Source organism: Hemiscyllium ocellatum, unplaced genomic scaffold, assembly GCF_020745735.1.
Source record: "Hemiscyllium ocellatum isolate sHemOce1 unplaced genomic scaffold, sHemOce1.pat.X.cur. scaffold_944_pat_ctg1, whole genome shotgun sequence".
Classification (NCBI taxonomy): domain Eukaryota; kingdom Metazoa; phylum Chordata; class Chondrichthyes; order Orectolobiformes; family Hemiscylliidae; genus Hemiscyllium; species Hemiscyllium ocellatum.
Genome location: NW_026869322.1, coordinates 85,909 through 108,517, shown reverse-complemented (window position 1 = coordinate 108,517; position 22,609 = coordinate 85,909). Strand labels below are relative to the sequence as shown.

Here is a 22,609-nt window from a genome sequence, read left to right as displayed (position 1 = left end):
AGTAAAGTGGGTGAACTGTTCAACCTCCTCGTGGGAGCATGAGGTAACGTCAATACAATCATCAATGTAGCGGAGGAAAAGGTGGGGGATGGTGCCAGTGTAGCTGCGGAAGATGGACTGTTCCACATTTCCAACAAAGAGACAGGCATAGCTGGGGCCCATGCAGGTGCCCATGGCTACTCCTTTGGTTTGGAGGAAGTGGGAGGATTGGAAGGAGAAGTTGTTCAGAGTGAGGACCAGTTCAGTCAGTCGAAGGCGGGTGTCAGTGGAAGGGTCGGCAGGAGAGGAAGAAGCGGAGGGCTTGGAGGCCTTCATGATGCTGGGAGGAGGTGTATAGGGATTGGATGTCAATGGTGAAGATAAGGCGTTGGGGGCCGGGGAAGCGAAAATCATTGAGGAGGTGGAGGGCGTGGGTGGTGGGGGAACAGGACAGTGTCAAGGTATGTAGAGATGAGTTTGGTGGGGCAGGAGCAGGCTGAGACAATGGGTCGGCCGGGGCAGTCGGGTTTGTGGATTTTGGGCAGGAGGTAGAAAAGGGTGGTGCGGGGTTGTGGGACTATGAGGTTGGAGGCGTTGGATGGGAGATTCCCTGAGGTGATGAGGTTATGGATGGTCTGGGAAATGATGGTTTGGTGGTAGAAGGTGGGGTCATGGTCAAGGGGGCAGTAGGATGAGGTGTCCGCGAGTTGGCGTCTAGCTTCAGCAGTGTAAAGATTGGTGCGCCAAACTACCACTGTACCTCCCTTGTCTACCAGTTTGATGGTGAGGTTGGGATTGGAGCGGAGGGACTGGAGGGCTGCACGTTCCGAGGGTGAGAAGTTGGAGTGGATGAGAGGGGTGGAGAGGTTGAGGCAGTCAATGTCACAGCGGCAGTTGGCAATGAAGTGATTGAGGGTGGGTAGGAGGCCAGCACGGGGTGTCCAGGTGTATGGGGTGTGTTGGAGGTGGGAGAAGGGGTCGTCAGAGGGTCGGAGGGAATCCTGGTTGAAGAAGTAGGCGCGGAGGCGAATGCGGCGGAAGAATTGTTCGATGACTTGCCGCGCGTTGAACTCATTGATCCGAGGGCGTAGGGGAATGAAGGTGAGGCCTCTGCCGAGGACTGATCTTTCACCCTCAGAGAGGGGGAGGTCTGGAGGGATGGTGTGCAGACGGCAGGGCTGGGAGCTAGGACCTGGTGTGGGGCTGTAACTGGGAGTGGGGCGGGGTTAGGCATGGGGGTGGAGTTAGTCGAGGGGGTGGAGTTAGTCGAGGGGGTGGAGTTAGTCGTGGGGGCGGAGATTATCGTGGGGGCGGAGATAGCTGTGGGGGCGGAGACAGCCGTGGGGGCGGAGACAGCCGTGGGGGCGGAGATTAACGTGGGGGCGGAGATTAACGTGGGGGCGGAGTTAGACGTGGGGGCGGAGATAGTCGTGGGGGCGGAGATTAACGTGGGGGCGGAGATTAACGTGGGGGCGGAGATTAACGTGGGGGCGGAGATTAACGTGGGGGCCTGTTTAAAAGCGGGTGGTGGTTCCTTTAAGAGGAGACCGAGGAAACAGCGCAGCCGCAGACGCAGACCCGGATGGGGCAGGGGTGTGCGCATGCGCCCCTCTTCCAATGGCGGATCCCGGCGGCGATTTGTTCGACAGCATCGTCCTGGCGGAGGATCGGTAAATACCCGCAATAATACCGTCTGCTTAAACCTACCATCAACACTAACCACCACCCTCCCGGGTCCAGAGGGAAATCAGCAACAAATATCCCCTTTCAGTAATAACCCGTCAGTAGACAACGGGTGCCGGAGGAGGCCATTCTGCCCATCGATTCTGGGTCAGTGATGCTGGAAGAGCACAGCAGGTCAGGCAGCATCTAAAATGCAGCGAAATCGACGTTTCAGGCAAAAGCCCCTCATCAGGAATAAAGGCTTTTACCTGAAACGTTGATTTTGCTGCATTTTAGATGCTGCCTGACCTGCTGTGCTCCTCCAGCACCACTGACCCAGAACCTGGTTTCCAGCATCTGCAGTTATTGTTGTTACCTCGTTCTGCCCTTCGAGCCTGCACCACCATTCGATATGATCATGGCTGATCATCCTTAATCAGTATCAGCTTCCTGCCTTATCTCCATAACCCTTGATTCCACTATCCTCAAGAGCTCTATCCAACTCTTTCTTAAATAAATCCTGCCCCTCTGGGGCAGAGCATTCCACACAGCCACCACTCTCTGGGTGAAGAAGTTTCTCCTCATCTCTATCCTAAATGGGGAGACTGGGTGCCTCCTAGCAGAGCGCTTTTGGGAGCATCTCCAGGACAGCTGCACCAATCAACCACACCGCCCCGTGGCCCAACATTTCAACTCCCCCTCCCACTCTGCCGAGGACATGGAGGTCCTGGGCCTCCTTCACCGCCACTCCCTCACCACCAGACGCCTGGAGGAAGAACACCTCAACTTCCACCTCAGGACACTTCAACCCCAGGGCATCAATGTGGACTTCAACAGCTTCCTCATTTCCCCTTCCCCCACCTCATCCTAGTTCTAAACTTCCAGCTCAGCACTGACCCATGACTTGTCCTACCTGCCTATCTTCTTTTCCATCTATCCACCCCGTCCTCCTCCCTGACCTATCACCTTCATCCCCTCCCCCACTCACCTATTGTACTCTATGCTACTTTCTTTCTACCCCCACCCTCCTGTAGCTTATCTCTCCACACTTCATTCCTTTATTCCTGATGAAGGGCTTTTGCCCGAAAAGTCGATTTTACTGCTCCTCGGATGTTGCCTGAACTGTTGTGCTCTTCCAGCACCACTGATCCAGAATCTGTCCTAAATGGTCTACCCTGTATTTTAAAGCTCTGCCCCCCTTCAGTAATAACCCCCTTAGTAATACCCCCTTCAATAATATCCCCCTTCATCGATAACCCCTTCAGTAACACCCCCCTTCAGTAACAACTCCCTTCATCGATACCCCCCTTCAATAATAATACCCTTCAATTATACCTCTTTCAGTAATGTCCCCCGTCAGTAATACCCCTTCAATAATAACCCCCCTTAGTAATACCCCCCTTAGTAATACCCACCTTCAGGAATATCCCCCTTCAGGAATACCCCCCTTCACTAATATCCCGCTTCTGTAATATCCCCCGGATAATAAATCCCCTTGTGTAATAACACCGCCCCCCCTTCAGTACGACCCCCCTTCAATAATAACCCCTTCAATATAACCGACTAAACAACCCCCTGTTTTTTCCTGTAAATAAGCACCTTCAAATATACTCCATAAATAACGTCCTCCATCAGCAAATTATGATGTGGTGAGGCATGACTTAGGATGTGTGGCTTGGAAAAGTAGGTTTCAAGGAAAGGGTGCAATCGATATGTGGAGCTTGTTCAAGGAGCAACTATTGAGTGTCCTTGATAAGTATGTACCTGTCAGGCAGGGAGGAAAGGGTAGTGTGAGGGAGCCGTGGTTTAATAAGGAATTGGAATCCCTTGTTAAAGGGAAGAGGGCAGCCTATGTAAAGATGAGGCGTGAAGGTTCAATTGGGGCAATTGAGAGTTATAAGGTAGCCAGGAAGGATCTAAAGAGAGAGCTAAGAGCAGCAAGGAGGGGACATGAAAAGTCCTTGGTTGGTAGGAGTAGGGAAAACCCAAAGGCTTTCTATAGGTATGTCAGGAATAAAAGGATGGCTAGGGTAGGAATAGGTCCAGTCAAGGAAGTTTCGTGTGGAGGCTGAAGAAATTGGGGAGACACTGAATAAATACTTTTCGTCAGTATTCACTCAGGAACAAGACATTGTTGCCGATGTGAATATTGAGTCACAATTAATTAGAATGGATGGCTTTGAGGTATGTAGGGAAGAGGTGTTGGAAATTCTGGAAAGGGCGAAAATAGATAAGTCCCCTGGGCCTGATGGCATTTATCCTAGGATTCTCTGGGAAGCAAGGGAGGAGATTGCAGAACTGTTGGCCTTGATTTTTATGTCCTCGTCTACAAGAATAGTGCCAGAAGACTGGAGGATAGCAAATGTGGTTCCCTTGTTCAAGTAGGGGAGTAGGGATAACCCTAGTAACTATAGGCCGGTGAGTCTTACCTCTGTGGGCAAAGTCTGAGAGAGAATTGTAAGGGATAGGATTAATGAACATCTGGATTGGAATAATGTGATCAAGGATAGTCAGCATGGTTTTGTGAAGGGCAGGTCATGCCTCACAAACCTTATTGAATTATTTGAGAAGGTGACTAAGGAGGTGAACGAGGGTAAAGCGGTAGATGTGGTGTATATGGATTTTAGTAAGGCATTTGATAAGGTTCCCCATGGTAGGCTACTGCAAAAAATATGGAGGTATGGCATTGAGGGTGCGTTGGAGGTTTGGATTAGGAATTGGCTGGCTGGAAGAAGACAGAGGGTAGTAGTTGATGGTAAAGGTTCATCTTGGAGTGCAGTTACTAGCGGTGTTCCGCAAGGATCTGTTTTGGGACCATTGCTGTTTGTCATTTTTATAAATGACCTGGAGGAGGGGCTAGAAGGTTGGGTGAGCAACTTTGCGGATGATACGAAAGTCGGTGGAGTTGTTGACAGTGAGGAAGGATGTGGCAGGTTACAGCGGGATATAGATAAGCTGCAGAGCTGGGCAGATGGAGTTCAATGTAGGTAAGTGTGAAGTGATTCACTTTGGTAAGAGTAACAAGAAGATGGGATACTGGGCTAATGGTCGGATACTTGGTAGTGTGGATGAGCAAAGGGATCTTGGTGTCCATGTAGACAGATCTCTGAAAGTTATCACCCAGGTAAATAGTGCTGTGAAATAAGCATATGGTGTACTGGCTTTTATTGGTAGAGGAATTGAGTTTCAAAGTCCTGAGGTCATGTTGCAGTTGTATAAGACTCTGGTGAGGACTGCAGATGCTGGAGATCAGAGCTGAAAAATGTGTTGCTGGAAAAGCGCAGCAGGTCAGGCAGCATCAAAGGAACAGGAGAATCGACATTTTGGGCATAAGCCCTTCTTCAGGAGTGAGGAGGATGTGCCAAGCAGGCTAAGATAAAAGGTAGAGAGGAGGGACTTGGGGGAGGGGCGTTGGGAATACGATAGGTGGAAGGAGGTTAAGGTGAGGGTGATAGGCCGGAGTGGGGTTGGGGGCGGGGAGGTCAGGAAGAAGATTGCAGGTCAAGAAGGCGGTGCTGATGGTGAGGGTAGGGACTAAGAAAAGGTGGTGGCAGGGGAACTGAGAAAGCTGGAGAAATCTGCATTCATCCCTTGTGGTTGGAGGGTTCCTAGGCAGAAGATGAGGCGCTCTTCCTCCAGGCGTCGTGTTGCTATGGTCTGGTGATGGAGGAGGCCAGGGACCTGCATGTCCTTGGTGGAGTGGGAGGGGGAGTCCGCACACTGCTCCAGGACCCGCTCCCCGCACACTGCTCCGGGATTCACTCCCTGCACAGAGGGTGGTTGGATTGATTGGTCCGAGTGTCCCAGAGGTGTTCTCTGAAATGTTCCGCAAGTAGGCAGCCTGTCTCCCCAATGTATAGGAGGCCGCATCGGGTGCAGCGGATGCAGTAAATGATGTGTGTGGAGGTGCAGGTGAATTTCTGACGGATATGGAAGGATCCTTTGGGGCCTTGGAGGGAAGCAAGGGGCGAGGTGTGGGCGCAAGTTTTGCATTTCTTGCGGTTGCAGGGAAAAATGCCCGGAGTGGGAGTTGAGTAGGTGGGGGGTGTGGATATGATGAGGGAGTCGCGGAGGGAGTGGTCTTTCCGGAACGCTGATAGGGGAGGGGAGGGAAATGTATCTTTGGTGGTGGGATCTGTTTGGAAGTGGCGGAAATGACGAAGGATGATAAAATGTATCTGGAGGTTGGTGGGGTGGTAGGTGAGGACCAATGTTCTGTCCTGGTGGCGATTGGAGGGGCGGGGTTCAAGGGCGGAGGAGCGGGAAGTGGAGGAGATGTGGTGGAGAGCATCGTCAACCACGTCTGAGGGGAAATTGCGGTCTTTGAAGAATGAGGCCATCTGGGTTGTTTGGTATTGGAATTGGTCCTCCTGGGAGCAGATAAGGCGAAGGAATTGGGAATATGGGATGGCGTTTTTTACAGGAGGCAGGGTGGGAGGAGGTGTAGTTTAGGTAGCTGTGGGAGTCAGTCGGTTTATAGTAAACGTCCGTGTTGAGTCGGTCGTCCGCTACGCTCCCCGGATTAATGGATTCAACAAGGAGCGAGACATCGAGCATTTCTTCTGCCGCCTTCGCCTCCGCGCCTACTTCTTCAACCAGGACTCTTGTCCACCCTCTGACGACCCCTTCTCCCGCCTCCAACACACCCATCCACCTGGACACCCCGTGCTGGCCTCTTACCTGCCCACGATCTCTTCATAACCAGCTGCCGCCGTGACATTGACCGCCTCAACCTGTCCACCCCTCTCACCCACTCCAACCTCTCACCCTCGCAACGTGCAGCCCTTCACTTCCTGCGCTCCAACCCCCAACCTCACCATCAAACCGCCAGACAAAGGAGGCGCAGTGGTAGTTTGGCGCGCCGATTTTTATATTGCTGAGGTAAATGCCAGCTTGTGGACACCTCCTCCTACTGCCCCCCTTGATGATGACCCCACCTCCCACCACCAAACCATCATTTCCCAGACCATCCATAGCCTCATCACCTCAGGGGATCTCCCATCCACCGCCTCCAACCCCATAGTCCCACAACCCCGCGCCGCCAGTTTCTACCTCCTGCCCAAAATCCACAAACCTGACTGCCCCGGCCGACCCATTGTCTCAGCCTGCTCCTGCCCCACCGAACTCATTTCTGCATACTTTGACACGGTCCTGTCCCCCTTAGTCCAAGAACTCCCCACCTACCTTTCGGCCACCACCCACACCCTCCACTTCTTCCATGATTCTCGCTTCCCCGGTCCCCAACGCCTTATCTTCACAAAGGACATCCAGTCCCTATACACCTCCATACCCCATCACGAAGGTCTCAAAGCCCTCCGCTTCTTCCTTTCCCACCGAACCAAAAAGTACCCTTCCACTGACACCCTCCTTCGACTGACTGAACTGGTCCACACTCTGAACAACTTCTCTTTCCAATCCTCCCACTTCCTCCAAACCAAAGGAGTAGCCATGGGCACCCACATGGGCCCCAGCTCTGCCTGCCTCTTCGTTGGATATGTGGAACAGTCCATCTTCTGCAGCTACACTGGCACCACCCCCACCTTTTCCTCCACTGCATCGATGACTGTATTGGCGCTACCTCGTGCTCCCACGAGGAGGTTGAACAGTTCATCCACTTTACTAACACCTTCCACCCCGACCTCAAATTTGCCTGGACCGTCTCTCTCTCCATTTCTATCTCGGATGACCAACTCAAGATGGACGTTTACTATAAACTGACAGACTCCCACAGCTACCTAGATTACACTTCCTCCCACCCTGGTCCCCTGTAAAAACGCCATCCCGTATTCCCAATTCCTTCGCCTTCGCCGCATCTGCTCCCAGGAGGTCCGATTCCAATACTGAACAACCCAGATGGCCTCCTTCTTCAAAGACCGCAATTTCCCCCCAGACGTGGTTGATGATGCTCTCCACGCATCTCCTCCACTTCCTGCTCCTCTGCCTTTGAACCCCGCCCTTCCAATCGTCACCAGGACAGAATCCCACTGATCCTCACCTACCACCCCACCAACCTCCAGATACATCGTATCATCCTTCGTCATTTTCGCCACCTCCAAACAGACCCCACCACCAAGGATATATTTCCCTCCCCACCCCATCAGTGTTCCGGAAAGACCACTCCCTCAGCGACTCCCTCGTCAGGTCCACACCCCCCACCAACCCAACCTCCACTCCCGGCACCTTCCCCTGCGACCGCAAGAAATGCAAAACTTGCGCCCACACCTCCCCCCTTACTTCCCTCCAAGGCCCCAAGGGATCCTTCCATATCCGCCACAAATTCACCTGCACTTCCACACACATCATTTACTGCATCCGCTGCACCCGATGTGGCCTCCTGTACATTGGGGAGACAGGCCGCCTATTGTGGAACGTTTCGGAGAACACCTCTGGGACACCCGGACCAACCAACCCAACCACCCCGTGGATGAACACTTTAACTCCCCCTCCCACTCAGCCAAGGACATGCAGGTCCTTTGCCTCTTCCATCGCCAGACCATGGCAACACGACACCTGGAGGAAGAGTGCCTCATCTTCTGCCTAGGAACCCTCCAACCACAAGGGATGAACTCAGATTTCTCCAGCTTTCTCATTTCCCCTCCCCCCACCTTTTCTCAGTCCCAACCCTCAGCATCAGCACCGCCTTCGTGACCTGCAATCTTCTTCCCGACCTCTCCACCCCCCCCCCCTCTCCGGCCTATCACCCTCACCTTAACCTCCTTCCACTTATCGTATTCCCAACGTCCCTCCCCCAATCCCTCCTCCCTACCTTTTATCTTAGCCTGCTTGGCACACCCTCCTCATTCCTGAAGAAGGGCTTATGCCCGAAACGTTGATTCTCCTGTTCCTTTGATGCTGCCTGACCTTCTGCGCTTTTTCAGGAACACATTTTTAAGCTACTTCCAAAAATACCCCCACCTCAAATATACCCCTTCAAAATGCCCCAAATAAACTCTTTCAAATATGTATCTTTAATAACCTGCCGCAGTATCATCCTGGTGGACAATCAGTGACACCTTCATCCCCCTCACTGTCCCTTTACACCCCCCCTCCCCCAACAACCCTGATTGGACATCCCCCACTCTCTCAACACTCAGATCTATCCCCAACTACAGAATGTCCTCATGAATGAATGGTAACAGCCACACTCTCTGCACCCAATAATTCTCTCTTCCACCTCCTCCAACAACTTTTTCCGTCCTCCATCATATCTCTTTCCTGGCCATGCTCTCCTTCCTGAAGAAGGGTCATGCCCGAAACGTCGACTCTCCTGCTCCTTGGATGCTGCCTGATCTGCTGCGCTTTTCCAGCAACACATTTTCAGCATTGCTCTCCTTCCCCCACCATGGCTGCCCCCTCCCAATTGTTTTCTGCGATTGTTTGCATCCAACTGATGCAATTTCTCTTGCGGTTGGCAGATTTCGTGGAGAAGGTTATCAGGAAGGATTTACAGAAGGAGGCCATTTGGGAGAAACTGAGGGACGATGCTATGGATTAGTAAATGGTGCCAAGATTGGATCAGAGGTAAATAAGTGAGAACGGTTGCACACCAGTTATAAATGTAGGTAGTTAACGTGTTCAAAGTTTGTGAGAAGATTTGTAGCTCGGGTGCTCGTTGTTGTGGTTCTGTTCGCCGAGCTAGGAATTTGTGTTGCAGACGTTTCGTCCCCTGTCTAGGTGACAATTTCAGTGCTTGGGAGCCTCCTGTGAAGCGCTTCTGTGATGTTTCCTCCGGCATTTATAGTGATTAGACGAAACACAAATTTCCAGCACGGCGAACAGAACCACAACAGTTTAAGGTGTTAAAGCACTCAATTGTACACACAATGAAACATGAGGGAATACATTGTTTTGGGAGTTTGCTGTGCAAATTGATTCCAAAATTTCCTAGAATACAATAATGATTGCATTTCATAAAGATTTTACTGGCTATATAGTGCCTTTGATATGTCCTGAAAGATGCGAGATAAATATAACTCCATCTTTATGCCTCCTTTCCATAACGAGCTGACTCATACTGAGACGTTATTATGTGGGTGCGAGTGCCTCCTATTCCTCTCTCAAACACACATTTTATCTGAGTAATCCTGGAAGTTGGTGATCTGTTGAAAGACCCAGAATTGTGAAACTGTGGCATAAATGAATAAAGAAGGTTCTCTGTAATGCATTTGTTGATCACTTCAGTTTACTTCAAATGATTTTGTAATAAATCCCAAGCTGTTTGTTCCCATCACAACAACTTTTTGAAATTGGAGCTTTAGATAAAATTAACTGATCCTGTTCCTTAAAAAATGTTATAGTGAGTGATTGGTTTTTGGCAGTGTTCTACACATCTGTTTGATTTGAATCACTAATCCTCAAACGGAGCCAAAGAAACACTCCTATTCAGAGGGTGTGCAGGAAAGCTGTGTTGACATATAGCGTCAACCATGATCTAGCTGAATAGTGAAACTGGCTGGAGGGGCTGACTGGCCTACTGTCGTTCCTTTACGGTCACTTGTAGAGTTATCACCTTCAGTACAAAACAAAATTTCATATCTGAATCAGATGCAACTCTTAAAGTGTAAATGCTTTTTGATACTCAAAACTTCTGTTGTTAAAACTACAACTTGTATTTAGAAAATAAAAACAAGACACTTCAGATGCTAGAAATTTGGAGTAACTGGAGAAACCCCAGTAATCTGGCAGCATCTGTGGAGAAGGAAACTGAGTTAACATTTTGAGTTTGATATGACTTCACAGTATTCCCTTTGGAACAGTTCTTACTATTCATCCTGGACTTGAAACATTAACTCTTTCTCTTTGTGCAAATGGTGACAGACCTGCTGAGTTGCTCCAGCATTTTGTTTTATAAATATAAATGAAAATAATAGTGAGTCTGAATGCACTTTAGAGAAGCATTATTGACATTGAGCCCTGTGAGGAGATATTCAGGTAATTGACAAAATGCTTGGTCAAAGAGGTATGTTTCAAGGAATGGTTTTAAAGGAGGAAACGAGTTTTCTGATGGAACTCCAGAACTTAGGACTTTAAGGCTGAGGTCCTGGGTGCAGATTTTTTAAAAATAAGATGTTGGAGTAGCCAGAACTGGGCAAAGCACCAATACGTTGGATTGCTGTGGGTCTTGAGGAAATTTTAAAGATGGGTTTGGGGGTGGGGTAAGGTGGTGGGAAGGTCTGAAACAAAAACTATGGCTTCTAAAATGAGTTTGTAATGTAAGTCAATGGATGAAAGGGACTTGATGTGTGTTAGGAAATGGGCAGCAGAGTGTTGGGTGACCCCCAGTTTATGGAGGCTAGAATATCGAGTACTGGCTAGACTGTGTTGGAATAGTCTGGAGGAAACACTAGACTATGGAAGAGGCTTTCATCAGCAGATGAACTGAGGCAGAGCAGAGTTAGACAATGTCACAAAAATGATATTGTGCAGTGTCAAGTAATGCAGTGGATACATGTTGGCAACTCACCACAGGGTCACGTATCTCACCAAGGTTGCAAACGATCTGGTTTGGCTTCAGACAGTTGTCAGGGAGAAGGGAAGAGTTGGTGGGAAGGGAGTGCTTCATTATTATTTGTCACAGAGGAATTGTTTCAGTGACACAGCCTAATTAGATTATAATTCTGAGGTTGACACTTTTGGGAACTTGACAGGGTAGGTGTGGCGAGTTGTTTTTCCTTGTGGGAGAGTTTAGGACTGGGGCATAATCTCGGAGTAAGGGGTTTCCATTTAAGACAGATGAGGAGGAATGTCCTGTCTCACGAGGTGGTGAATGTGTGGAATTCTTTACTACAGAGCACTGGGTTTTTAAGTATATTCCAGGCTGAGGCAGATTTTTAATTAGTGAGGGAATCAAGGAGTTTGGGGGAAAGGCTGGTAAGTGAAGTTGAGGATTATCAGATTAGCCATGGTCTCATTTAATGTCTGGAAGGCCAGCCTCTGCCCTGGTGTTTTATGGTGTTATTTATCAATAAAAAATACTCTCAAATATTTTAGGTCAGTGTAAAACTCATTTAATTTGGATCAGTACACCAATTGTATATTCAGAATAGTGTATTGTGTTATTGGATACCTCTTCAAACAGGTTATCAACTCAACATATTCCTGTTTGTGAGAGCTTGCAGTGCACAGACTGGCTTCCTGGTTTCACACATTTCAACACTGACTGCATCTCAGAATTAACTTGTTGGTTGTTAAGCACTTAGGGATGGCCTGTCCTTGTGAAAGGTACTGCATCATTCAATTTCTCTCTTTCAAGAAATTTTATCCTTTTAATTCTCCTGATCATTTTCTTTCTGCTCTACAGGTTTCTTTTTATGAAGGTTTTGCCTATACCTGGAAGTGTCTTCTTCAGAATAACCAAGATGCGAAGAGCAGGTATGCAGTTGGTTGTTGACTGATGTGGAGCTTCAGAATTCTTGTGGTGATGTTAGTAGTCCTGTGAAAGGAACAACTCCAGCTGCCCAAATGAAAAGCATAATAGGTTTGTTTACACAAACCTAGCCTTGGTCTGTAAGGTTTTGGTTTTGTATTAGTGCTGAACTTGTCTCCTGTTAAAGCCTGACATAAAACTTTCTCCTTCAGTCAAGCCCTTTTATATTATAATTGCAGTATAAAGATGATATATGCTGAGTGAGTGGGTAAATGTATGACAGATGAAATATGTGGATCAGTGCGAGATTATCCACTTCAGGAGGAAAAAACAGCGAAGTGGATTGCTATCTGATTGGCTATAAATTGAGAGAGAAGAATGTGCAGTGAGATCAATGTGTCCTTGTACACTATTCACTTAAGGTGAGCATTCAAGTGCAGCAGGTGGTGAAGAAGATAAATGGTATACTCACCTTTATAGCAAGAGGATTCGGGCACAGGAGCAGGCATGTCTTGCTGCAATTATACATGCTGAAAATGTGTTGCTGGAAAAGCGCAGCAGGTCAGGCAGCATCCAAGGAGCAGGAGAATCGAAGTTTCAGGCATGAGCCCTTCTTCAGGAATGAGGAGAGTGTGCCAAGCAGGCTAAGATAAAAGGTAGGGAGGAAGGACTTGGGGGAGGGGCGTTGGAAGTGCGATAGATGGAAGGAGGTCAAGGTGAGGGTGATAGGCCGGAGTGGGGGTGGGGGCGGAGAGGTCGGGAAGAAGATTGCAGGTTAGGAGGGCGGTGCTGAGTTCGAGGGTTGGGACTGAGACAGGGTGGGAGGAGGGGAAACTGAGGAAACTGGAGAAATCTGAGTTCATCCCTTGTGGTTGGAAGGTTCCTAGGTGGAATTCCGTTCTGGCTATAGAGGAAGTGCTTACCACACTGATTCCAGGGATGGTGGGACTGATATATGAGGAGAGGTTGAATCAGTTAAGATTAATGTTTGCTGTGATTCAGAAGAATGAGGGGAGAAATTCTTGTAGAAATCTATAAATTCTGACCGGACTAGACAGAAATGATATTCCCTATAAAGGGGAAGTCCAATCTGAGAACATAAGTAGGCAATTCAGCCCTCTGAGCCTGATCTGTTAATTGATACAAGCATGGCTCATCTCATCTCATCTCAGTCTGAACCCCATTTTCCTGCCCAGATGAATAGTTTCCATTTCTTCTAATGATACAGGAGGCCATTTATGACTACAAAAGAAAGTTCTTCACTCAGAATGGTCAGCCTATGGAATTTGCTGCCACAGAAAGTGGTTGAAGCCAAAATATTCTGGGATTTGAAGAAGGAGTTGGATATAGCACTTTGTGCTCAAGGGGCCAAACGGATTTGGGGAAAAGCAGGAACAGGTTATAGGCTTGGATGGTCAGCCATGATCAGAGTGAATTATGCAGCAGACTTGGAGGGCTCATTGGCTCCTCTTGCTTCTATTTTCTATGTTGCTATGAGACAAACCAGTAGGCCTGGTGTAAAGTTTTAAGATTCATCTTGGGCTATTGGTGTTGCTGGCTGGACCAACATTTATTAGGAGAAAGTGAGAACTGCAAATACTGGAGTTCAGAGTTGAGAGTGTGGTGCTGGAAAAGCACAGCTGGTCAGGCAGCCTCCGAGGAGCAGGAGAATTGATGTTTCGGGCAAGAGCCCTTCATCAGGAATATTTATTGCCCACCACTAATTGCGCAGGAGAAAATTACCTTCCTTCTTGAATTGCTGCAGTCTTTAGGTGTTGGGACATTCGCAGTGCTCATAGAGTCACAGAGACGTATAGCATGGAAACAGACCTTTCAGTCCAACTTGTCCATGCAGACCAGATATCCCAACCCAATCTAGTCCCACCTGCAACGCTCTGGAGAGGGAGTTCCACCTCAGTTGCATCACAAATTACGTTCTTTAGATACTGTTGTAGTGTTAGAGCTTAAATTGCAAGAAACTTTCTCGTTCTTGGATTTTGCTGTCCTTTATAAAGAACTTACTTTGCCATCTCTTGTACTATTGCAGTAAAAGGCTGAAAGCCCTAAACTCATTGCTGGTGATGGTTCATGACTTCCCATATGAAAACCCAACTTACGACAAGTTACAAGAGGACCTAGAAAAGATGCGAGCCAAGTTTAAACAGGTTTGTGAACTTACAAATTGCACTCAATATGATCTTTTTCAGAAATGATGAGAGATTTGGGCTGGAATACTTTTGACCTTGACCAGTGGTGTATGAGGAGAAAGTGAGGTCTGCAGATGCTGGAGATCAGAGCTGAAAATGTGTTGCTGGAAAAGCGCAGCAGGTCAGGCAGCATCCAAGGAACAGGAGATTCGATGTTTCGGGCATAAGCCCTTCTTCAGGAATCTGATGCTAATTGCTACATAATTTGCATTATTGTATGGAAATGAGTGCTGATTGACTGTTTCATTAGGCTGAAAAATATTCTCACAATGAGCTCCATCCTATATTGTTTACTATCCACATATAATATTTATGTTTTTACCATCCCTCTTTTCTTTCGCCAAGCCCCAGTTGGATTGGTTGTAAATCATAATCAGGCATTGACCCAGCAACTTGCCCTTATTTCCATGGCACTCATATATTGTGCAATCTGTTTCCTCATCAGATTTTTGAGGGAACTCATTGTTAGCACCATAAAGTAATTATATACCAGAATATGAGCATTTAACCACTGTATTATGAGCATGCAAAATTGGCACAGCAGTAGATTGTTCAGCCCTCTCGAGCCTGCTCCTCCAGTCAGTGAGATTATGGCTAACTTGTTTGTGTTTCAAGTTCTACATTCCCATCTAGTCCTTTCAGTTCTCTTGTAATCTAATAATCCAAGCCTTAAAAATCTTTAATGATCCCACCTCCACTACCTTCTAAGGCAGTGGGTTTGAAAGATGTGCAACTCTGTGAGAAAAATATTCTTCTCCTATCTGTTCCAAAAGGGCAACCATTAACTTTGCAATGAACAGTGTTCCCTAGTTTTGGACTGACCCACAAGGGGGAACTTCTTTTCCATGTCCACCTTGTCAAGACCATTCAGGTTTTTGCATGTTTCAATCGAGACACCCCTCACTCTTCTAATCTCCAGTGGAAACACCCCAGCCTGACCAACCTTTCCTCCTACAAAAACCCTCTCATTCCAGGTACCAATCTAGTAAACCTCCTCCAGTGCATTTACACCCATCCTTAAACAAGAAGACCAAAACTGCACACAGTTTTGAGAGGTTGTCTCACCAGTGCTCTGTATAACTTAAGCAAACAGCTCTTACTTTTATGTTCAATTAATCACATAATGAAGGATAGCATTCCATTCGTGTTAACTATGTGCTGTACCCGCATGCCAACTGTTTATTAATCATGCAATAGATTACCCAAGTCCATCTGCACTACGTAACTGTGTAGCCATTCTCCATTTAAGTCATGCTGTTTTGGTGTTCTTCCTGGAAAAGTGCAGCAGGTCAGGCAGCATCCAAGGAGCAGGAGAATCGATGTTTCGGGCATGAACCCTTCTTCAGGAATCAGGCTCATGCCCGAAACGTTGAATCTCCTGCTCCTTGGATGCTGCCTGACTTGCTGCGCTTGTCCAGCAACACATTTTCAGCTCTGATCTCCAGCATCTGCAGACCTCACTTTCTCCTTGGTGTTCTTCCTCCCACAGTGAACAGCTTCACATTTCCTTCACATTACACTCAAGCTGTCATATTTCTACCACTCACTCCACCAATCTAGATCTTACTCCATCCTCTCCATGTCTTAACAATATAATTTACTCTCTATATTCATATCGCCTGTGATTTAACTACCATGCTTTTATTTTCCTTCTCTAAGTCATTAATGTGAATTATATAAAACTGAGGGCCCAGCACAGACCCAACTTGTTGTATCCTGCCAATCAGACGAAGACCCATTTATGTGTGCCGTGTTTTTTGCCTACCAGCCAATCTACTATCCATGTTAATAGGGAACTGCCTACACCATGAGCTTTTATTTTCCTTGGTGATATTTGCTGTGACACATTATTGCATACCTTCTGGAAATCCAAGTATGATATGCTTATAGGCCCCTCTTTATCCACAGTGCATATTATTCCTTCAAAGAACTGCAATAAACAGGTTAAGCATTATTTCCCTTTGAATCTATGCTGATGCCTCCAGTTTACCTTAAACCTTTGTAAATGCTCTGCTATAATCCCTTTAGAGTCATTGAGTCATAAAGCCGTACAGCACGGAAACAGACCCTTTGGTTGATATGGACAAGTTGGACCAGATATCCTAACCTAATCTAGTCCTATTTGCCAGCACTTAGCCCGTATCTCTCCAAACCCTTCTTAGTCATATACCCATCCAGATGCCTTTTAAATGTTGCAACTGTACCAGCCTCCACCACTTCCTCTGGCAGCTCATTCCATACACACACCACCCTCTGGGTGAAAAAAGTTGTCCCTTGGGTCCCTTTTAAATTTTTCACCTCTCACCTTAAACCCAGGGAAAAGACTTTGTTTATTTACCCTATCCATGCCCCTCATGATTTTATAAACCTCTATAAGGTCACCCCTCAGCCTCCAACGCTCCCAGGGAAAACAGCTCCTGTCTATTCAGCCTCTCCCTATAGCTCAAACCCTCCAACCCTGGCAACATCCTTGCAAATCTTTTCTGAACCCTTTCAAGTTTCACAACATTCTTCTGATAGGAAGGAGACTAGAATTGCGTACAGTATTCCAACAGTGGCCTAACCAATGTCCTGTACAGCCACAGTACGACCTCCCAACTTCTATGCTCAATGCTGTCTCCAGTAAAGGAAAGCATACCAAACGCCTTCCTCACTATTCTAACACTGTTCCCTTGGACAAATGTCATGCTATCTGGCCTGTTTTCTGCTTCTCTCCTTTCTTGAAACGGAGCCAATGGAACCTTTCCTGAATCGATGGAATCTTAGAAAGTTAACACTGATGCATATCCTAGCCTTCTCTTTTCAGACCTTAGGATGGAATCCATCTGGACCCAGAGACTTGTTAGTCTGCAGCTGCAGCATTTTTTTCAGTACCACTTCTGTCATGATTGTACTTTCATTAAGCTCCTCTTTCCCTCCACCTCCTGATTTGCAGCGATTACTGGAATGATTTTCGTATCCTCTACAATGAAGACAAACAATATATTTGTTTGTACCATCCACCGTTTCCTTATTATTTGCTATTAACTTCCATTTCTCACTCTCTTCAGAATGAATGCTCACTTTGTTTATTCTTTTCCTTTTTGAAATTTCTATAATAATTCTTAGGATCTATTTTTACACTCCTAGTTAACTTCATCACGTTGTCTTAATTTATTCCTTTTGATTAACCTTTCCGTTATTCTCGGTCTTTCTTTATGAACATAGAACATAGAACATAGAAGGATACAGCGCAGTACAGGCCCTTCGGCCCTCGATGTTGCGCCGACCGAATCCTACCTAACCTATACTAGCCCAATAACTTCCAAATGCCTATCCAATGCCCGCTTAAATGACCATAAAGAAGGAGAGTTCACCACTGATACGGGCAGGGCATTCCATGAACTCACAACCCGCTGTGTGAAGAATCTACCCCTAACATCTGTCCTATACCTACCACCCCTTAATTTAAAGCTATGTCCCCTAGTAACCCCTGACTCCATTAGCGGTAAAAGGTTCTTAGTATCTACCCTATCTAAACCCCTAATCATCTTATACACTTCTATCAGATCTCCCCTAAACCTTCTCTTCTCCAATGAGAACAGCCCCAAGTGCCTCAGCCTTTCCTCATAAGATTTTCCTACCATTCCAGGCAACATCCTGGTAAACCTCCTCTGCACTCGTTCTAAAGCTTCCACATCCTTCCTATAGTATGGCGACCAAAACTGCACACAATACTCCAGATGAGGCCGCACCAGAGTCTTATACAACTGCAACATGACCTCAGGACTCCGGAACTCAATTCCTCTGCCAATAAAGCCCAGTACACCATATGCCTTCCTCACAGCACTATTTACCTGGGTGGCAACTTTCAGAGATCTGTGTACATGGACACCAAGATCCCTCTGCTCATCCACACTACCAAGTAGCCTACCATTAGCCCAGTAATCCATCATCTTGTTATTCCTACCAAAGTGAACGACTTCGCACTTAGCTACATTGAATTCCATTTGCCACATTTCCGCCCAGCTCTGCAACTTATCTATATCCCGCTGTAACCTACCACTTCCTTCCTCACTATCCACAACTCCACCGACTTTTGTGTCATCCGCAAACTTGCTTACCCAGCTTTCAAGTCCTTCCTCTAGATCATTTATAAAGATAACAAAAAGCAATGGTCCCAAAACAGATCCTTGTGGTACACCGCTAGTAACTGCGCTCCAAGATGAACATAATCCATCAACTACTACCCTCTGTCTCCTTCCAGCCAGCCAATTCCTAATCCAAACCTCTAATGTATCCTCAATGCCATACCTCCGAAGTTTTAGCATTAGCCTACCATGGGGAACCTTATCGAACGCCTTACTAAAATCCATATACACAACATCTACTGCTTTACCCTCATCCACTTCCTTGGTCACCTTCTCAAAGAACTCAATAAGGTTTGTGAGGCACGACCTGCCCTTCGCAAAACCATGCTGGCTATCCCTGATCACGTTATTCCTACCCAGATGTTCATAAATCTTATCCCTTACCATTCTCTCTAAGACTTTGCCCACCACTGAAGTCAGACTCACTGGCCTATAGTTGCTAGGGCTATCCCTACTCCCTTTCTTGAACAATGGGACCACATTCGCTATCCTCCAGTCCTCTGGTACTATTCCTGTTGACAACGACGACATAAAAATCCAGGCCAATGGCTCTGCTATCTCCTCCCTAGCTTCCCATAGGATCCTGGGGTAAATGCCATCAGGCCCAGGAGACTTATCTATATTCATCCTTTCCAATATTCCCAAAACCTCTTCCCTGCATATTTCCAGGGCATCCATTCTAATTATTTGTGATTCCATATTCACATCAGCAACAGTGTCCTGTTCCTGAGTGAATACTGATGAAAAGTACTGATTTAATGTCTCTCCAATCTCCTCCGCCTCCACACACAACTTCCCACTACTATCCTTGACTGGACCGATACCTACCCTAGTCATCCTTTTATTCTTGACATACCTATAGAAAGCCTTTGGGTTTTCCCTAATCCTACCAGCTAAAGACTTTTCATGTCCCCTTCTCGCTTCTCTTAGCTCCCTCTTTAGCTCCTTCCTGGCTACCTTATAACACTCAATCGCCCCTACTGAACCTTCACGCCTCATCTTTACATATGCCGCCTTCTTCCCTTTCACAAGGGACTCCAATTCCTTACTAAACCACGGCTGCCTCACAAGGCCCTTTACACCATGCCTGACTGGTACATACCTATCGAGGACACGCAGTAGCTGCTCCTTGAACACTCCCCACATCTCATTAGTGTTCTTCTCTTGAAGCCTGTTTTTCCAATCCACACATCCTAAGTCATGCCTCACTGCATCATAATTTCCCTGCCCCCAGCTATAGCTCTTGCCCTGCGGCACACGATTATCCCTCTCCATCACTAAAGTAAAAGTCACCGAGTTGTGGTCACTGTCCCCGAAGTGCTCACCTACCTCCAAGTCTAACACCTGGCCTGGTTCATTACCTAGAACCAAATCCAATATAGCCTCCCCTCTTGTTGGCCTGTCGACATATTGTGTCAGGAAACCCTCCTGCACACATTGTACAAACACCGACCCATCTAATGAACTCGAGCTATAGCTCTCCCAGTCAATATCTGGGAAGTTAAAGTCCCCCATAACAACCACCCTGCTACCTTCACTCTTTTCCTGAATCATCCTCGCAATATTATCCTCTACTTCTCTAGGACTATTAGGAGGCCTGTAGAAAACACCTAACAGGGTGACCTCACCTTTCCTATTTCTAACCTCAGCCCAAACTACCTCAGATGGCAAGTCCTCTTCCATCGTCCATTCCACTGCTGTGATACTGTCTTTGACAAGTAATGCCACGCCTCCCCCTTTTTTACCCCCATGTCTGATCCTACTAAAACATTTGAACCCTGGAACCCTGAAGTGATACAAAGCATAATATAATGTACTTATAAATGTCTCAATGAAAAGCAGAAGACAGAGTGCATCTCATTTGTGAAACTACACTCAACTGATAGGATGTCATTCAACATACAAGATATGTGATGTAATTGTTCTGATATCTAGGGAATTTGGGAATATGTGAAATAGTCATAGAGGTGTACAGCACGGAAACAGATCCGTCAGTTTGACCCATCTATACCAACCAGATATCCCAACCTAATCTAGTCTCACCTGCCAGCACCCGGCCCCTATCCCTCTAAAGTCTAAACCCTTCGTATTCATATACCCATCCAGATGCCTTTTAGATGTTGCAATTGTATCAGCCTCCACCACTTCCTTTGGCAGTTCATTCCATACACGTACCACCCTCTGAGTGAAAAAGTTGCCCCTTAGGTCTTTTTTATATCTTTCCCCTCTCACCCTAAAACTATGCCCTTTAGTTCTGGACTCCCCCACCCCAGGGAAAAGACTTTGTCTATTTATCCTCCGACACTCCAGGGAAAATAGCCCCAGCCTGTTCAGCCTCTCTCTATAGCTCAAACCCTCCAACCCTGGCAATATCCTTGTAAATCTTTTCTGAACCCTTTCAAGTTTTACAACATCTTTCCGAAAGGAAGGAGACCAGAATTGCACTCAGTATTCCAACAGTGGTTGAACCAATGTCCTGTCCAGCTGCAACATGACCTCCCAACTCCTGTACTCAATACTCTGACCAATAAATAATTGAGCAAAAGTGTCTGTCATGCAGGATTAATCATCCTCTCGTCTACAAGCAGAACCTTTTTCAGAATTGGAGCTGGAACCATACATTACATTGCTTCTTATTGCCCTGGAATTCCACTAGAATCAATATATTTTGGTGTTTAAGTTGCTCATACCCTACACTTAGATAACTGGCCTTTTTAAAGTGATCGCAGATTGCTGAACAGCACAAGCAACACCCTTTGTACACTTGCTTTGGCTGGTACAGAACTTTGTTTATTTTTTATTCCAGATTTGTTCTTTGCTCAATGTCCAGCCTGCTTTCCAAAATCTAAAATCAACTGAGATGTCGTTCTGAAGTAGACCATGACGCCTGACTCAGTAACATTGTTGAGGGGATGACTTCACATTAAAACGAATCCAGCTCTCCATGCCTGAAGTGGAGGATGAAACTGGATAAATTGAGATTTGCTCAGAAAAAGCAAATACATCATAACTACAGATTGAATGTGATGTTGAAAAGTTATTCATTTGCTGCTGTGAGGAAAAAATAATTTCAAATTCCTTTCGCTGAACTTTAGAGATTACTAATACAATCTGAACTGTCTGATATAAAAACTATGGGAGGGGCTTTAGTTTCCTTTTGGGGACTTGAAGATTTTAATGAAATTCCAATTTTTAGCCGTTTGAATTCAGTTTTTCTGGGACAATTGCAATGAATTTATTATTCATAAGTTGCTTGTACATTTCTAATTACTTCAGAAAATTAACTAGCATGGCTAGTTCTCAATAACAGCAGTGAGATAATGAGTAGATGATTGATTGATTGATTGTTACCCAAGGTATATATTGGATAACTTCTCTGCTTCAAAGTGGTCCTATGGAACATTTTTGTGTGTGATTAGAAGGGATGGTGGGGTCTCAGTTTGTTATTGTACCTGAAAGGCATCATTGCCAACCACTCAACACTCCCTCTGCACTGGACCATCACACCAGATTATATACTCAGGTCTCTACAGTGAGATTTAAACTGAGGCTAACCATAAATAATTGCTAGGATATGGTTTCCTTCTGATTGTATACAATGGATAGGTTGAAGTTTTATGGTTAATAAAGTTTGATTAAATTTATTTATTGTAGTTGTAAAAGCATTCAAAACCTCATGGTCAAAATGTCTGAATGTAAAATTTGCAATGGTTTGTATTTGAATTTAACTCTGACATTGAAATTTGTTCATTTAATGAATTCATTTTAAAAATTAATACCAGTGCTGCTTGACTTACTGATCATAACAAAGGAATTTTTAACCAAGTAGTGCGGATGGGTGAACAGAGGAAAACTTAACATGAAACAGCCAGCCATCAGACCCCATCATTATCAATTGGAAATTAGCAATATAACAAAGCTTTTTAATACAGGATAAAGGACAATCCTTTATCAGAAATTCTGAAATCTGAAAAGCTCTGAAATCCGAAGCTTTTTTCTGAAGTTTTTTCTCATTAACGAGGTTGTTTGGCATGCAAACAGTTAACGCAACTCCACACCTACACGACGCATATCACTCAGATGTGACATAACGGCATGGCCCAGCATTGGCAGGCATCACTTCTGTCTGAGTGCTTGTAGTAATCACAGGTGGGTCTGCTGTTCAGTAACTTTTTTTTATTTTACAATGAAAATGTCATTTAATCCTTTATCTGAAAAATTCCAAAATCTGAAAGACAGCTGGCCCCAAGTTTTTCGGATAATGG

At 46.2% G+C, this 22,609-nt stretch overlaps 1 protein-coding gene across 1 annotated transcript; it reads left to right on the top strand.

The window, feature by feature from the left end:
- Window positions 1-1,536: 1,536 nt before the first annotated feature.
- LOC132814825 (protein LTO1 homolog) lies at window positions 1,537-21,988 on the top strand. Its single transcript, XM_060823600.1, has 5 exons — window positions 1,537-1,649; window positions 9,057-9,162; window positions 11,942-12,012; window positions 14,055-14,172; window positions 21,151-21,988. The coding sequence occupies exons 1-5, from the start codon at window positions 1,597-1,599 to the stop codon at window positions 21,214-21,216; spliced, it is 414 nt and encodes a 137-aa protein (XP_060679583.1). The 5' UTR covers window positions 1,537-1,596; the 3' UTR covers window positions 21,217-21,988.
- Window positions 21,989-22,609: the final 621 nt, after the last annotated feature.

Excerpts from the sequence above, each read along its gene's own strand:
- LOC132814825 (XM_060823600.1), top strand. The coding sequence starts at position 1,597 with ATGGCGGATCCCGGCGGCGATTTGTTCGACAGCATCGTCCTGGCGGAG. Across the intron at positions 9,163-11,941 it reads GTGCCAAGATTGGATCAGAG|GTTTCTTTTTATGAAGGTTT; the intron begins GTAAATAAGTGA and ends TCTGCTCTACAG. Across the intron at positions 14,173-21,150 it reads TGCGAGCCAAGTTTAAACAG|ATTTGTTCTTTGCTCAATGT; the intron begins GTTTGTGAACTT and ends TTTTTATTCCAG.